Source organism: Kogia breviceps, chromosome 8 (assembly GCF_026419965.1).
Source record: "Kogia breviceps isolate mKogBre1 chromosome 8, mKogBre1 haplotype 1, whole genome shotgun sequence".
NCBI classification, from domain to species: Eukaryota; Metazoa; Chordata; class Mammalia; order Artiodactyla; family Physeteridae; genus Kogia; species Kogia breviceps.
In genome coordinates this window covers 95,548,137-95,563,675 of record NC_081317.1, presented here as the reverse complement: position 1 = coordinate 95,563,675, position 15,539 = coordinate 95,548,137, and the positions used below count along the sequence as shown (strand labels likewise).

The window sequence follows — 15,539 nt, the reverse complement described above, 5'->3', positions numbered from 1 at the left end:
TTTCAAAAGTTGTGAACAATCTAGTCATGTGTGTTATTTCAAGTTTATTCTGAATTTTAAACTGATCACAAGATAAACCTTTGACAAATCCTAAATATGATGAAAAGGGAATCTCTCTCCACCACAAACTCCAAATCCTCACCAAGAGAGACAGCACGTTTGATCGTTTTTCTTGAATCCTTCCAGAAAAATCAACATATAAGTATAAACTGGTAATATATGCTTTCTTGAGGAGTAATCAAGCTATAGGTATATATATTTTGCACTTTACTTTTAAATTTTTCTACTTAACCATGTGTCATAGATATATGTCTATGTCAGCACATGCAAAGAAAGTCACTTTTAGGAGAGTTAATTGTATGCTTCGCATAAACCTGCTACAACTGATTTAACCAGCCTCCTACTGAGAGGTCATTAAGTTGTTTCCTGATTTTTGCTATTACACATCATGCTAGAATGAACATTACTGACAGTGTGTATCTGCCCTGTGTGTAGAGTACTTGTAAGGAGTTGCTGGATTAAAGGGCATTTGCATTTACAGTCCTGTTGCACAAATTCATGCTGTCATGCACAGTTCTCCAAGCACTGAGCTAATTTGCTTTCATCACTATCATTTCCCTTTAATCTTGCTTAACTCTTTAATGTTTTCCATTTCACTTTGTTTTCTTAAAGAAATTCTCCATGTTCCCATCTTTTCATTTGTGTTCAGTCTCTTTTAGCTGCTTCTAACATGGCTTCTTTCTTTTGTACAGTATGATGATTGAGACATGTATATATTGAAAAATGTTTACAACATAAGGTTAGTTAACATATCCTTCACCTGACAAAATTGCTAATTTTTGTTGTCGCTGTTGTAATGGTGAGAACACTTAAGATCTACTTTCTCAGTAACTTCCAAGTACTATACAATGTAGTACTGTTAACGCTAGGCACCGAGCTGCATATTAGATTCCCAGAAGTTATTCCTCTTATAACTAGAATTTTGTACCCTTTGACCAACATCTTCTCATTTCCCTCACCTCCCAAACCCTGGCAACCAAAATCTACTCTCTGTTTCTATGAGTTGGGCTTTTTAAATTCCACATATAAATGATATCATACAGTATTTGTCTTTCCCTGACTTATTTCATTTAGCATAATGCCCTCAAGGTCCATCTATGTTATTGCAAATGGCAAGATTTCCTTCTTTTTTATGTCTGAATATATCCCATATATTTGTCTACAGTTTTAAGCCAACACACACATACACTCACACACACATGCACACACACACACACATACACATATCATATTTTCTTTATCCATTCATCTATTGATGGATATTAGGTTGTTTCCATGTCTTGGCTATTGTAAATAATGCTGCAATGAACATGGGGCTAAAGATATCTTTACTAGATAGTGATTTCATTACCTTTGGATATATATACAGAAGTGGGATTGCCAGATGGTACGGTAGTTCTATTCTTAATTTTTGAGGAAACTCCATACTGCTTTCCACAGTGGCTGCACCAATTTACATTCCCACCAACAGTGTACAAGGATTCCCCTTTCTCCATATCCTCAACAACACTCGTTATCTCTTATCTTTTTGGTGATCACCATTTAAACAGGTATGAAGAGACATCTCATTGTGGTTCTGATTTGCATTTCTCTGATGCTTAGTGATCTCAAATACCCTTACATGTAATTGTTGGCTATTTGAATGGCTTCTTTTGTCATAGAAATATAGAAAAAAATAGAATACTTCTATTTAGGTCCTTTGCCCATTTAAAAATCTGATTATTTGCGGGGCTTTACTATTGAGTTGTATGAGTTACTTATATATTTTGGATAATTACCAATTATCAGATAGATGGTTTGCAAATATTTTCTCCCATTCTGTAGGCTGACCTTTCATCCTGTTGATGTTTCTTTTGTTGTACAGAAACTTTAGTTTGATGTAGTCCCATTTGTTGATTTCTGCTTTTGTTGCTTGTGCATTTGGTGTCATATCCAAAAAATCATTGCCAAGACCAACACTGAGGACCTTTTTCCATGTTTTCTTCTAGGAGTTTTATGGTTTCAAGTCCTACAATCAAGTCCTTAATCCATTTTGAGTTAATTTTTGTGAATGTTATAATATAGGGGTCCAATTTCATTCTTTTGCATGTGAATATCCAGTTTTTTCAACACTATTTATTGAAGAGACTATGTTTTCCCCATTGAACATTCTTGGCTCTCTTGTCAAATATTAGTTGACTATATATATACAGGTCTATTTCTAGGTTCTTGATTCGGTTCCATTGATCTATGTGTCTGTTTTTATGTCAGTACCACACTGTTTTGATTACTACAGTTTTGTAGCATAGTTTGAAATCAGGAAGTATAATGCCTTCAGCTTTGTTCTTTCTCAAGATTGCTTTGGCTATTCAGGGTTTTTTTGGGTTCCATATGAATTTTAGGATAAGTTTTTCTATTTTGGTGAAAAATGCCACTGGAATTCTAATAGGGATTTGTATTGAATCTATAGATGGCTTTGGGTAGTGTAGTCATTTTAACAATATTAACTCTTCTGATCCATGAACGCATGTTATCTTTCCATTTCTTCAATTTTTTTCATCAATATCTTACTTTTAGTGCGTAGATCTTTCACTTTCTTGGTTAAATTTATTGCTAAGTATTCTATTGTTTTGATGCAATTGTAAGTGAGATTTTTTTTCCTTTATTTCTTTTTTGGATAGTTCACTATTAGTGTATAGAAATGCAACTGCTTTTTGTGTGTTGATTTTGTATCTTGCTGTTTTACTGAATTTGTTGATTAGTTTTCACAGTTTTTTGATTGAGTCTTTAGGGTTTTCTATATACAGTTGACCCTTGAACAATGTAGGGGTTGGGGGTGCCAACACTTCACACAGGCAAAAATCCATATATAACCTTACAGTTGACCCTCTGTATCCATGGTTTTGCATCCATGGATTCAACCAATAGTGGATTGTGTAGTACTGTAGTACATACTAGCGAAAGAAATCCATGTGTAAGTGGACCTGCACAGTTCAAATCTGTGTTGTTCAAGGGTCAACTGTATAAGATCATGTCATCTACAAACAGAGATGAGGTAATTTTGGTTTATAAGCCTTTTATTTCTCTCTTTTCTTTTTTTTTTTTTTTTTTTTTGCCTAATTGCTCTGGCTAGGACTTCCAGTACTGTTAATCAGTGGTGTGAGTGGGCACCCTTGTCTTATTCCTTATCTTAGATGAAAAACTTTCAACTTTTCTCCACTGAGTCTGATGTTAGCTATAGACTTGCCATACATGGCCTTTATTGTGTTGAGGTATGTTCCTTCTATACTGACTTTTTTGAGACTGTTTATTATGAAATGATGTGAATTATGTCAAATGCTTTTTCTATACCTAATAAGATGACCATATGATTTTTATCTTTCACTCTATTAATGTGGGTTATCACATTTATTGATTTGCATATGTTGAACTATACTCGAATTCAAGAATAAATCCCACTTGACCATGGTGTATGACCTTTTTAACGTGTTGTTAAATTTAGTTTGCTAGTATTTTGTTGAGAATTTTTGCATTTATGTTCATCAGGGATATTGGCCTATAGTTTTCTTTCCTTGTATCTGGCTTTTGTATCAGGATAATGTTGGCCTTGAAAAATGAATTTGAGGGCTTCCCTGGTGGTGCAGTGGTTGAGAATCTGCCTGCCGATGCAGGAGACACGGGTTCGTGCCCTGGTCCGGGAAGATCCCACATGTCGCGGAGCAACTAAGCCCGTGAGCCATGGCCGCTGAGCCTGCGCATCCGGAGCCTGTGCTCCGCAATGGGAGAGGCCACAACAGTGAGAGGCCCGCATACCACAAAAAAAAAAAAAAAAAAAAAAAAAAGAAAAATGAATTTGAGAGTATTTCCTCCTCTTCCATTTTTGGGAATAGTTTGAGAAGGATTGGCATTAATTCTTCTTGATATGTTTAATAGAATTCTCTTGTAAATTCTGTTAGGTCCATTTGGTCTAAAGCACAGGTCAAGTCCAATGTTTCCTTATTGATTTTCTGTCTCCTTGACTTATCCATTGTTAAAAATGGGGTATTGAAGACTGCTACTATTATTATATTATTATCTATTTCTCCCTTAAGATATGTTAATATTTGATTAATATATTCAGGTTCTCCAATGTTAGGTACATGTATATTTACAATTACTTTATCTTCTTAATGAATTGACCCCTTTACCATTATAAGATGACCGACCTCCTCTGTCTCCTGCACCAGTTTCTGGATTAAAGTCTGTTTTGTCTGATATAAACATAGGTATACCTGCTACTTTTTGGTTTACATTTGCATAGAATAGATTTTTCTATCCCTTCACTTTGAGTTTTTCTGTGTCCTTAAAGTTGAAATGAGTCTCTGGTAGGCAGCACATAGTTGACTTTTTTTTTTTTTTGTCCATTCAGCCACTCTATGCTTTTTGATTGGAAAATTTCATCCATTTACAATTAATTATTCATAGGTAAAGACTTACTAATACCATATTACGGTTTTCTGGATGTTTTATAGTTCTTTTGCTCCTTTCTTCCTCTCTTACTGTCTTCCTTTTTGATTTGATGAATTTCCATAGTGGTATACTTTGCTTCCCTTTTCTCTATCTTGTACGTATCTATGGCAAGTTTTTGCCTTGTGGTTACCCTGAGGCTTACATAAAACATCTTATAAATATAAGTCTATTTTAAGGTGATAACAGCTTAACTTCAATTGTATGCAGAAATTCTACCCTTGTACTCCTCCCCACACGTTATGTTTTTGATATCACAATTTATGTCTTTTTATATCGTGTATCCATTAACAAATTATTGTAGCTATAGCTATTTTTAATACTTCTGTCCTTTAAGCTTTTTTTTTTTTTTTTTTTTGCGGTACACAGGCCTCTCACTGTTGTGGCCTCTCCCATCATGGAGCACAGGCTCCAGACGCGCAGGCTCAGCGGCCATGGCTCACGGGCCTAGCCGCTCTGTGGCATGTGGGATCTTCCCGGACCGGGGCACAAACCCGTGTCCCCTGCATTGGCAGGTGGACTTTCAACCACTGCACCACCAGGGAAGCCCTGTCCTTTAAGTTTTATATCAGCATTAAGTGATTAACACAACACCATATTATAGTAATGGGGTATGCTGAATTTGACTATATACTTACCTTTATCAGTACGTTTTATATTTTCATATGCTTCCATGTTACTAATTAGCTTCTTTTTATTTCAGCTTGAAGAACTCAGAAGTTCTTGTAAGGAAGATCTAGTGGTGATAAACTCTCTCAGCTTTTGTTTGCCTGGGAAAGTCTTTATCTCACTTTCCTTTCTGAAGGACAGTTTTGGGACATAAAGTGTTTTTGGTTGGCAACGTTTTTCTTCCAGAACTTTGAATGTATCATTCCACTCTCTCCTGGCCTGTAGGTTTGTGCTGAGAAATCTGGTGGTAGCCTTATGGGGAGCTCCCTTGTAAGGGACAAGCGTTTTTTTCCTCTTGTTGCTTTTAAGATTCTCTCTTTGTCTGATTTTTGACAATTTTATTATTCTGTGTCTTGGAGAAGATCTATTTGAATTGAATTTATTTGGGGACCTATGAGCTTCATGAACTTGGATGTCCAAATCTCTCCTCAGATTTGGGAAGTCTCAGCCATTATTTTTAAAAATAAGTTCTCTGCCCCTTTCACCCTCTCTTCTTCTTGGACTTCAGAAATATATAACTTGTTTCTCTTAATGGTGACCCATAAGCCCCGTAGGCTTTCCTCACTTCTTTTTATTCTTTTTTACTTTTTGCTCCTCTGACTAGCTAGCTGCAAATGATCTGTTTTTGACTTCACTGATTCTTTCTTTTGCTTGGTCTAGTTTGTGGTTGAAACTCTCATTGAATTCTTCAGTTCAGTCTTTGTATTGTACAACTCCAAAAGTTGTTTGCTTCTTTTTTATGTTCTCTGTGTCTTTGCTGAACTTATTTTGTTTTTGTACTGTTTTTCTGATTTTTATTAAATTGTTTATCTGTGTTCTTTTGTAGCTCTCTGAGCAGAAGAATTATTTTTGAATTATTTGTTAGACAATCTGTGTATCTCCATTTTTTTGGGATCAGTTATTGGAAGTTTACCGTGTTCTTTTGGTTGTGTCATGTTTCCCTGATTCTTCATGATCCTTGCAGCCTTGTGTAGGCATCTGTATATTTGAAGATGCAGCCACCTCTTCCAGACTGTATGGGCTGACTTCAGTAAGGAAAGACTTTCACCTGTGGGTGGGAGCATGCTGGAGCATACTTTGACCCTGGGTCTAGGGCATGGGTCCCCAACCCCTGGGCCAAAGACCAGTACTGGGCTGTATAGAAGGAGGTGAGCAGCAGGCAAACAAGCAAAGAGCTTCATCTGTATTTACAACCACTCCCCACTGCTCGCATTGCCACCTCCTGTCAGATCAGTGGCGGCATAGATTCTCATAGGAGCATGAACCCTGCTGTGAATGGCACATGCCAGGGATCCAGGTTGCATGCTCTGTATGAGAATCTAATGCCTGATGATCTCAGGTGGAGCTGAGGTGGTGATGCTAGCTCTGGGGAGTGGCTGCAAATACAGATTATCATTAGCAGAGAGGTGTGACTGCACAGAGCCTGTAATAAATCAGTTGCTTGCAGACTCATATCAAAACCCTATCAGTGAGTGGCAAGTGAAAATATGGTGAGTTGTATAATTATTTTATTATATATTACAATGTAGTAATAATAGAAATAAAGTGCATAATACATGTAATGTGTTTGAATCATCCCCAAACCATCCCCACCCCCGATGTGTGGAAAAACTATCTTCCATGAAACTGGTCCCTGGTGCCAAAAAGGGTGGGGACTGCTGGTCTAGGGTACAGGATATCAAGTGCAAGGGTATGTGATGGCTCCAGGTCTGGGGGTAGGGCTTGATGTCTCACTTGCTTACATCTCTGTGGTTCACAAAACAACAACTGTGTGCTCCTTGGCAATAGCTACAGGGGATCTGCAGTGGCTGCAAGGGCTGTTGGGGTCCTCAGTGGTACCTCCAGGCCCAGCAGCTGGGGACCAGGCAGGTGTTGGCAGTGGCCAGAGCCAGTGGTGTGCATATACTCAGCTGTGGGGGCTGGCTGAGCTGCCTCTATAGTGACTGGGGCTGGCTGCAAAACACATAGTGGCAAGGGCTGGGCCTAGCAGCACAGGTTGAGGCCAACTGTGGGTGCACTAGCAGCTGCAGTGACCCTGGGCTATTGATGTGCCCTTTTGTGGCCGCAGAGACTTGCCGTGGGTACATGCATGGCACTAAAGGTGATGGGAGTTGGGCTGACAGTGTGTAAGTGCACAGCTGCAGGTGAGCCCAGTGGTGTAGGCCAGTGACAGGAGACAGGGGCATATCCAAGCCCACAAAATGCCATAGGGGCCTTGGCTGTCAGAGTGCACTCCCGCAGCTTCACAGGCTCATCCGAGATACCTGCACAGCAGTGGAGGCCAGTAATGAGATTTGAGCTGGCAGTGTGCAGGTGCACAGCTGCAAGAGATAGCCATGAGTGCACACATGCTGGTGGGGATCAGCCATTGGGGTCCAGGCTGTCACTTTGAATGCAAGCAGCTGCAGCAGCTGGAGTGGGCTGCTGGTATGGATCCTGCTCCCCAGTGGGTGAGGTGGGGGGAGTAGGGAGGGACTCAGGTGGCTTGTGTCTGTAAATTAGAAAACCTGTAAGGCAAAAACCCTCAGCAGTGAAGTCGGTGGGGAGTCCATGATGAGATCCTGCGTGTTGAAAGCTGGGGGGATCTGCAGCATCTGCGAGGGTGGTTGAAGTTCTCAGTAGTGAAGGCTGCTGGGGTTCCTTTGCAGAGTAGGTCACCGGGAACCATGCTCACTCCTGCTGTGTAGCTGATAGTGGTAGCCCCCAGCCTTCTCCCTTCTTCCTTGTTCCTAGCTGTCTCTAGACAGCTCAGCTTTGCTGGCCTCTGGGTTGTGTGAAACTGAAGTGGGTCCTTCGTGCACTGCTCCAAAAGGATGGGGAAGTTGGTTGCTCACCCTGCTTTCCCTTTCCTGGTGAAGAGAACTCTTTCTAGCTGGGTTCTTGCCTCCACTGAGCAGTGCTGACCTGAAGGATGTGATGATGCAGGCAAAATTAAGCTATTGTTCCTTCCCTTTTTATGTAGTTATTCTCAGGTTTTTCATTCCACTGTGCTGCTTCTTAAGTGGACTCCAGCATTCTCCCAGAGCTGTTTCATTCATGGATAGCTGTCTAACTGTTGATCTTTGTTGGGGGACAGAAGCTGGGGTCTCCTACTCCATCGTGCTGCTCTGACCAATAGAATAAGTGGACGTGACTCTGAGCCAGTTCCTGGGCCCTGAACTTAGGAGCCTGGCTGCCTCCACTTCCTGCCTCTTGAGTAACTTGCTCTTAGGAACCATCTGCCATGCTGTGAGTAAGCTCAGGGGCACATGGAGAGGCCACATGTAGTTAAGTTATTGTTTAATGGGTACAGCCCAGTGGAGGTCCCAGACCACAGCCCATGTCAAATCAGTCATTAGCTGTGTGAGTGAGCAGAGTGGAAATAAATCCTCTGCTCCCTTGGAACAACCTCCTGAGACACTGTGTGGAGCAAAGATGCATCATTTCCACCAAGCTCGGCCTACAGTGTAGAACTGTGTGTAAATAAATGCTTGGCATTGTTTTAATGCACTAAGTTTTGGGATTATTTGTTATCTCAACTTCTTCGTCTCCTCTTTGAGTCCTTGTTTTAGTTTATATTTTCTTCTCTCTAATTATCTTGATGAAGTGACGTTACAAAGTGTCTCCAACATAAAATCTATTTTTTTTCTGGTGTGCATGTGTGGTTGTTATTCTAGGCTATTGTTCCCTTTGCTCCATCTCCCAGCAGTCCCTGCAAAGGGCTCACTTGATACCTTTCTCATGCTGGCTCATTTCTGAAGCAGCTTTGCTTTGGGGCCAGCTTCTCTATGAAGAATGGAGTGAAGAGCTGTGATGGGAGCTCCGCTACTGTTGCTCGTACCTTTGTGCTGACCCTTAGCTGACCAAGAGCTGCTATCTGCTGCTACCTGTCATACCCACACCTGGCTCTCAGAGAAAGGGTGGGTGGGTAGGTGTGGACACTTAGGCGTATTTCTCCAGCCGCTCCAGGGTGTGGCACACAGGGCAATCCCACAGATCCCATCCTGCCATTCACTAGTTAGATCTTCAGGGTATGCTGTCTATTTCTGAGGTGGCTGGACATTCCCAGGGACCTGAAGAGGTGGGAATCTATTCTTGGTACCCTCTTCCACCACCTGGTCTCAATCCTAGCACATCTTCTAGTTGATCAACATAGACTCTACATACAGACTGTGATTGAATTCATATGAGGATGGGGCTTTCTTATTTTTTTCCCTTCTTTTAGTTGCAATTAGTTCATTTGAGGGTTCAGATAGGAGCTTTGAAAAGTCCTGCAAGAGTTAACTTGTTCAACGCATATTTTCCAAAACAATTTAACAAAGGAATTCTATTCTTGTTTTTTTCCCAAATGAATCATCATTAATACCTTGATTCGCTATTGTTCCAAGGAACATAGTTTCGAATATATTATTCTGAGTAAATCCCAAGTTGTGACATATTAGAGTATTTCCATTTTTTAAACAATAGAATCAAAGCTTAAGAAGAAAATTTCTTACATAGTTATTTTTAAATAGGGAAATTGCTTCTTGAAACCCTACCATAATAAATTAAGAAAACATACATTTGCATTTCAGATTTTTACCACCTGATGCTCTGAATACTGGCTCAGTTGTTCCTACCTTGTAGTAGCTTTCATCAGCACGAAGTGCTTTGGAAAGTCCAAAATCACTGATCTTGGCATAATGTTGAGTAACCAGCAATACATTCCTTGCAGCCAGATCTCTGTGCACAAAATTGCACTCTTCCAAATACTTCATTCCCATAGACACCTGATGAACCAGCTCTATGATGTTCTTATCCTTGACATGCCTGAAAGTCACAAATGTGTTATTAGTGATAGTGAACAAGAGTCCATTTTAGAACAACCAACCAGGCACACAGAATATGAACCCACTCACTTCCTACTCTTCTTAAGCAAGAGTCACAAATGATGGTGACTGGTGTTCAGCTGGTAGAATTTTCAAGGTATGCTTTGAATTGCATGAAAAGCAGTATAATGGGGTGGTCAGACCTGGCTCACCAAGAGCCAGGCTTCAGTTGGAATCTCCCTTCCAATATTGGACAGCTAGCAAAACCAATCCTGAGTCTCAGTTAAGTATAAACATAATGTAGCAAATGGGATAAAGTAATCAGTGGCTATTATTATGACTTATTCCACATGAGTTCCTCCATCTCAACCATGGCTGGAGATGAGCACAGCATGATTACTCCATCGATGGTTGTAGTCAATTAATAGCAATGGATGTTTTCAGAAGTAATTACTCAAGGGAATGTAGAGGTCAGCCAGACATGTAAAATATCACTGTTTTCTTTTTTTTTTTTTTTTTTTTTTTTTTGTGGTATGCGGGCCTCACTGTCGTGGCCTCTCCCGTTGCGGAGCACAGGCTCCGGACGCGCAGGCTCAGCGGCCATGGCTCACGGGCCCAGCCGCTCCGCGGCATGCGGGATCCTCCCGGACCGGGGCACGAACCCGCGTCCCCTGCATCGGCAGGCGGACTCCCAACCACTGCGCCACCAGGGAAGCCCTCACTGTTTTCTTTTATAAAACGTTTATTTAAATATTTATTTTAAAAGAGCATGTTTGTTCTGCTTGGTGAGGGGAGATTGCTTGCCAAGATAGTCTACAGCTGATTCTATCACCAGGCCAGTACAGAGTGAGCAAAGAAGACCAAATTGTTGGATTAGAGTTTTTCTTTACACATTAAGAACTAAAGAACACTTGATCCAAAGACTACAACTCTCTCGTCTCCCTGAGTGGATCAACCCTGGGAAGGTGTGGGAGGAGACAAGGCTTCCTGTAGAAATCAGGTTATGATGTGCATTGGGCAGGTGGGCCCTGCTCCTCACAGTATGAGCTTCTGGGGTACCTAAGGATACCTGTTCTGCTGTAAATATTTGTTGAGTGGACCAAGTTCCGCCATCTCCATAACCAGCATCCAGGACTCGGCTTCGCATATCCCAATCATGCGCACAATGTAAGGGTTGTCAAGTTGCTGCATGACGTTTGCTTCTGCTAATAACTCATCTTTAAGAGCGGGGTCATTGGCCTCGTTTTTCAGGATTTTCACAGCCACTGTTTTCACAACTCTGCAAAAGAAATCACAACACATAAGAAACTTTTCAAAGTGGCTCACATGTAGGTAACTAACTTTCATGAAGCATAATTCCTATGCTAGAAATGATGTTATAGAAATATCTGCCACAGAATGGAAATGTGTCTTAAGAAGCCATGTTATACATGACTAATTTTCCAATCATGTTCTCTCATTTTATAGACAAGGAGATTAACACCCAATTGGTTAAAAATAATGGGAGAGTGCTGAAGAATGCCCCAAACAAGCAGAAAGCCAACACATTGTAGAATTTTTAAATAACTTTCTAACAAACTTTACAAACTATGACATACATGAATTCCAGTAACATCTTGAGATTTATCATCTCAGATTATGTGTAATGTATGTAAATACAACATGCCTTTAATATATGTTACAATGAATTTCTAGCTGCAGAATTAAAAAACATATACTGTTAAAGCTCATAATTTATAAAACACTTTTAAAAAGTGAGCTTTGCTAATTTTAAACACACTTCAACAAGTTTGCAAAAAACTAATTACTTTCCATTTTCTAATAAAAACTTTACCTGGGTCATGTTTCAACTCTTGAAAATATTCTGATATAGTGGGGCTTAAATAAATGAATGGAACTTAACTACGTATGATTTGAGAAACTGCATCTCTCCATGATACAGTTCCCACAAATACAAGAAATATACCTCTTTTGTTGAACTCTGAAATGGGAGAATAAAAACAGAAATATCCCATAAAATAGGTAAAATAACAGAGTAACAGACTAAGTCTGATATACATTCAGAAAAGAACATACAGCTTCAGTGCAGAACTCAAAAGAGTATTTACACATTGGACACATGCTATAGCTCCTATACAGATAGAGATACACAGCATCACCAGCACCCTAGGAGCCCCCTGCATCCTCTTCCTGAGACCAAGGAAATATTATCCTATGCTATCTCTAGATAGTTTATTGTTTTACCTTTCACATTTCATTCTGCCATCCACCTGGAACTGGTTTCATGTATGGTGTGAGGTACGGGTTAAATTTAACAAGGAAAAACCTCTTGATTCTTCCCAATGTTTAAGGAAGAGAGAACACCCACAAACTCTTCCAGAAACAAAAAGAGGAAGGGAACTTCTCAACTCATTTTATGAGGATGACATTAACCTCATTAAAAAAAAAAGAAATTACAAGAAAATAATTTACTGATATCCCTCACGAATGTAGATATAAAAATTCAAAGGAAAATATTAATAAATTAAATTCAGTGATTTATGAAAAAGATATGACGGATATATAATTCATGAACAAGATGGGTTTATTCCATGAATGCAAGGTTGGTTGAACATCTGAAAGTCAATCAGTATATTTCACCACATGAACACAATAAAGGAGAAAAAGCCTGTGGTCCTAGCAGCAGAGGAGAAAAAGTACACAAAAAATGTAATACACATTTATGATTAGAAACAAATCCCTCAGAAAAGTAGAAATAGAAGGAAACTTTCATAATCTGATAAACAGTAGCTATAAACCTAATGGTGAAATGTGGAAAATTTTCCGCCTGAAATCAGGAAGGAGGAATGAGGCTACTGCCACTTTTATTCAACACTGAACCACAGTTCCTAGTTAGTACAATAAGGCAAGGAAGAAATGTAAAAATATAAGGATTGGACAGGATGAAATAAAACTGTCACTATTTATACATGATATATTTCTGGGTCAAAGAATACATAGATAAACTACTGGAAATAATAAGTGAGAAATAATAGGGGACTTTAAGCAAAGTTGTTGGGCATCAGGCCAATAGACTAAACCAATCATATTCCTGCATTCAAGCAATGCCAAGGAATGACAAGTAAAAATTTTTAAGTTATACCACATATATTAACATCAAAAGTACTAAATACCTATGAATGAATCCAACAAAGAAGTTGTACAAGACCTCTACACATAAAAACTAACCAACTCTGTTCAGAGAAATAAAAGACCCAGGTAAATGGAAGGATGGGTCACTGTTATTGATTGGAAGACTCAGTATTGTAAAGACATCATTTTGCCCCAAATTCACCTATATGGCCTCTCCTCTCCCCAAATTTCTATCTGAAATTATGTATCTATAGTTATATCTATGTTAATTTATATATTTAATTAAGCAAGGAATTTGAGTATCACAAACTAGTTGAGAAAATCTATACCTTAATACAGGATAATTTATATTCACTTTATGAAATAACTGTGATATATATATATGTATACACATATATTTAAAAATAAGCATAGCAGTCACATATATATATACATATATACATATATACATATATATATATATATATATATATATATATATATATATATATATACACACACACATGTAGCCACACACACATATGGTGGAAGGGGCAGGATTAAAAGCATAAGCTTCTGTGCATATTTTTGTCTATATTTTTGACCCTTGAATCATTTACATGATGAAGAAAAAAAATGTACACAAATTCCTTAAATTTAAAATAGCATCAAACAACCAAACACAATTATATTCCTATCAAACAGATTTTCAGAGAAGATTTGTTTCAAAGGACTTTAGAAACCAGTATTTTTCAAAGTACTTAGGAACCAGTACTTTTACTGAACATTCCATGTTGGATGTCTTCTAAAGACCAAATGAAGAACAAAGAGATTTTTAGTAATTTAGCAATTCTAACTGTTATGTAATATATACTATTCTTTGAAATTACAGGATAAAGCAAATAATTATGCTAAGGATATCTGTAATCAAGAATTTTCTAGTTAAGGGAAACGAGACACAATTTTTAAAAATCAAAGAAAATAAGTGAAAACACTGGGTTATCATTGAATGATTGCATTTTAATTAGTACATATGTGCATGTGTGTACATATAAACACCCAAAAAAATATAGACACGTTTGTTAACAGTAGTGGTGTTTGAGTGGTAAAATAGGATGTTTTTATTTTCTTATATTTTGCTTGTTTCTATTTTCTAATTCTCTGGAAGGGACACATAATACATCTAAACTAATATGTATATAATTACTACATACACAGTTAATATATATAATGGATGCTTTCACTTGAATTGTACCAGAAATGAACAAAAACTACACTGTTGATAACAAAGGATTTAGCCATGTCAGGTTAAATTTTGCATTTGAGATAAAATAAACACAATACATGTATATGTAGTAGTTTCTAGAATGTAAGCTCACATGAGAATGAGTGTGTTGTGACAGGGCACCGTTTTGACTTACTTTTTCATCTGGTAGTAGCCCTTCTTCACCGTCCCAAAGTTCCCAGAGCCCAGTTCCTTGTCCTCCAGGGTCAGCAGCTTCCGGTCCAGGTAGACCTCTTTGGGTCTGATCTCCTCGGGGTCTGCATAGGGGCTTTCATAGACCTCGGTGTCCATGGGCAAGGCTTCTCTCTGGGCTTCTGCAACACAGTCAAGAATGCACAACCCTGAGGCTGAATCCCCCATGAAACTGCCATCGTCCCCCCGACCCCTACCTCCTGGGTTCACAGCTTGCCTTTTAAGACCTTGGTTACCTTGGGCAGTTATGGTGTCTGTGAGCGCTCAAGGCGCTCAAGGCAGCTGGTAGCGGGGTAGGAAAAAGCCCTTCATCCCTGTTGTACTTGACCCCTGTTCTTGCACTAATGAACATCGAGAAAGGGTTTTCCTGCCAGAGGCAAAGACAGATGGGGCCCTCCTAATGGGCCGTGGTGGCTTTAAACTATGTCTGAAAATTGTGACCCTCCTTCATTGAGAGGTGGAATCTATGTCACCTCACCTCAGTGGCTTTTGTAATCATGTCAACCAATAGAGTATATCAGAAGTGATGTCTGTGATATACTCAGGCAAGGTCCTAAAAGGCCATGCACCTTCTGCCTGGGTTGCTGGAAATCTGCCTCTTGAAGCTTCAGACGCTATGCAATTGTCCAACTGCCCCGACTCCTTCTATGCTGTGAGACTGTTCCAGCCGGCTCAGGCAGAGAGACCAGACTGAGAGCCTCCGAGGCTCTGTGGAGACTGGGAGATGCTGGCCAGCTGCCAGAGCCCTGGCCCCAGTCTCACCATGGCCTCCACCCGCTGCTGGCCCAGCTCCACCCCCAAACTCCCTGCAAGAGGCCCTGAGCCACCACGGACCAGCTCAGCCTTGTCGAGATTCATGATCTGCATGAGATAATTAAATGATTGTTGTTGATTTAAGCTACTAAGTTTGGGGGTGCTTTTTTCTGTAGCATTAAACAGACCAAGTTCAC

The 15,539-nt window shown here is 39.5% G+C and overlaps 1 protein-coding gene across 4 annotated transcripts in view; it reads right to left on the bottom strand.

The window, feature by feature from the left end:
• The window catches only part of SYK (spleen associated tyrosine kinase), a 93,455-nt gene that overhangs the window by 6,494 nt on the left and 71,422 nt on the right, over positions 1–15,539 (bottom strand). For all 4 annotated transcript variants that reach the window (XM_067039805.1, XM_059071507.2, XM_067039803.1 and 1 more), the window contains 3 exons: positions 14,534–14,711; positions 11,071–11,280; positions 9,813–10,002 (listed from right to left, as the gene is read on the bottom strand). In XM_067039805.1, the coding sequence (XP_066895906.1) occupies positions 9,813–10,002; positions 11,071–11,280; positions 14,534–14,711 (578 nt within the window). The remainder of the gene's footprint in view (positions 1–9,812; positions 10,003–11,070; positions 11,281–14,533; positions 14,712–15,539) is intronic.